Source organism: Prosopis cineraria, unplaced genomic scaffold (assembly GCF_029017545.1).
Source record: "Prosopis cineraria cultivar Desert tree isolate PC_DT_omini unplaced genomic scaffold, ASM2901754v1 PC10, whole genome shotgun sequence".
NCBI classification, from domain to species: Eukaryota; Viridiplantae; Streptophyta; class Magnoliopsida; order Fabales; family Fabaceae; genus Prosopis; species Prosopis cineraria.
The window spans coordinates 7,722,080-7,724,366 of record NW_026555341.1 but is presented as its reverse complement, the minus strand read 5'-3'; the positions used below and the strand labels follow the sequence as shown (position 1 = coordinate 7,724,366).

The window sequence follows — 2,287 nt, the reverse complement described above, 5'->3', positions numbered from 1 at the left end:
ACACAGATCGAAGCTCATCTGTCAAATAACAGTGCAGCTCATCAGGCGTAGCAATGCCTCATGAAATTGGAAATTTTCAAAAAAGAAAAAAATAATAGTCGATAAACAAAACAAAGTCAAATCCCAAATCCCATACAAAAATTGCAGATTCTACGAGAATCCTATCCTATTTTATTGCTTACTTCTCAAAGAGCAACAAGAGGATCTGTGACAAACAAATCACCGATATCTTGAAAATAGTCATCTCTGTGCCAGCTCGAGAATCCGAAACCCGAATAGAAATCGAAACCCAAGTTGAAGTTTTCGGCGGGAGTGACCCACGCATCGGAGTAGATGCTTCCTGTAATATTTGTGTCATCAAATATATCCGGCAGCGATGTCTCGAAGTCGAATACGTCCGCCGGAAATTCTGAGAAATTCTCCGATACCCCTGACGACGACGACGGCGATTCGTCCCGACATTCACTCATATCATCTTTGGTTGTTACAGATTCAACCTCCTCTGACAAACTACAGTACTGAGACTGAAGAACAGATTTCGGGGAATCCGACTTCTTCTCCTCCGTCACCTTCCCCGGTGGCGTTATGAAATTGGTCAGTGCCTCTGCTCCTCTCAGCTGAATGGCTGCTTTGTCGTACACCATCGCAGCTTCCTCTGCAGTTTCGTACGTTCCCAACCACAACCGTACACGTCGCAGAGGATCTCTGATCTCCGCCGCCCATTTTCCCCACGGCCTCTGTCTCACTCCTCTGAACTTCTTCGCCGTCGACGCCTTCATCGCCCGCCGACTTCCCATCACTCTGCTCCTATTACTCTTCCGGCGCTTGTTCTCAGGCTTAGCAACGACATCGTTTTGGGTGATGGTAATCTCGTTGACGAACCTCCTTCCGCGGTGGCCCGTGATAGCCCCTCCTTCTTCGTCGCTGGAGGAATCGGTGGCATCGCTGTCTGCCACGCATATTCTAACAACCCTGGGATACCTCATTCCTCGGCACAGATGGTGTTGTTCCTCCGGTGAGACAAGTTTAGTGTGGTGGGTGTATCTGATGGAAGGCGCAGTCATATTGGAGCAGCTGGCGGATTAGACTGTTAACAGAGATGACATTGAGGGGTGAAGCATAAAATAGAGAGAAAGTAAAAGGAAGAGAGATGTGGATTCCTTCGAGACTAGAACAGTACACGGGTAGAGAATAACGAAGGCAACAGAAAGCAAAGGCAGAGAATCCAACCGTCAGAGATAAGCTTGAAACGCAGAGAAATCTAGCACGAATGAATTGAATATGGGTTGAGATGTCATTAAAGAGCGAGAAATTGCCAGGAAAGTGACACCGAAAAGGCGTGTAAGCGTGAAACAGATATAAGAAATGGGAGGAGCGAGAACAGAGAGCCCAGCACAAGCTGAGTCAGGTAATGCAAAAGGCAAGGAAAGCAGAGGGATATTGGGGGAGACCCAAGAGCCGTAAGAAGGGAAAGTGGAAATTTTCAGACAAAGTTGAAAGATAAAGAGAAATGAAAAAGATGACGATAGAATATTTAGTAGGAAAAGGAAAAGGAATATATGATGCTAAATCAAGGAGCTACACGCAGCAAGTTGTCCTTGCTCAGTCGAAGTATGGCGGAGCAAATAGCTTCAGGAAATCAGCGAGAAATGAGAAGGCACAGATATGTTTTTCAAAAGAAGAAAGAAGACAGTGAAGGAGGGGAGGTTTTGCTAAAGAAGACGACAATGAAGCAGAAGGAGGACTGTTTATTTGATGACTGGAACGAACCTATTTTATAGGATCCAAGTCATCCAACCGACCTATTTACTAAATCGGAGAGCAAGAAGCAATAATAAGTAAAAAAACTTAAAAAGCGAGGTTCAGCGGAAATTTAAAACTGGGGAAGGCATGTGAGATATTTCAAAAACGAAACACGAATCGGGCAAATACTAAGACGACACGTAGCAAGGATGGGATTGGGGGTCAGGTGCATGAAGAAATGTTCTTGGTAACGGGGATTGAGGTCACGTGCGGGGACACACTTTGGGTCAGTCCTCCTTTGACTGAAAAAACTGAAGAGAAGTTAATATTTTGTTTTTTGGTTTTTTTTTTTGTTTTTGTTTTGGCCAAAGAACTGCACTGTCCGCTTATTAGTATTAAATTACTAAGAGTACTAACAAGAAATTACGGGAATTCGATTACACTAGTATTTCTTTCTTATCCTTTGATATGCATACAAATATATTTTAAAGATTCAAACAACACTTTTTAGGCAACTAAAAAAAAAAACACTACACTTTTTGTA

General features: G+C 43.6%; 1 protein-coding gene across 1 annotated transcript; it reads right to left on the bottom strand.

Annotated features, from left to right (window-relative positions):
• LOC129323193 (ethylene-responsive transcription factor CRF2-like) lies at positions 1-1,798 on the bottom strand. Its single transcript, XM_054969793.1, has 2 exons — positions 1,231-1,798; positions 1-1,087 (listed from the first exon to the last, which is right to left on the bottom strand). The coding sequence occupies exon 2, from the start codon at positions 1,062-1,064 to the stop codon at positions 186-188; it is 879 nt and encodes a 292-aa protein (XP_054825768.1). The 5' UTR covers positions 1,065-1,087; positions 1,231-1,798; the 3' UTR covers positions 1-185.
• Positions 1,799-2,287: the final 489 nt, after the last annotated feature.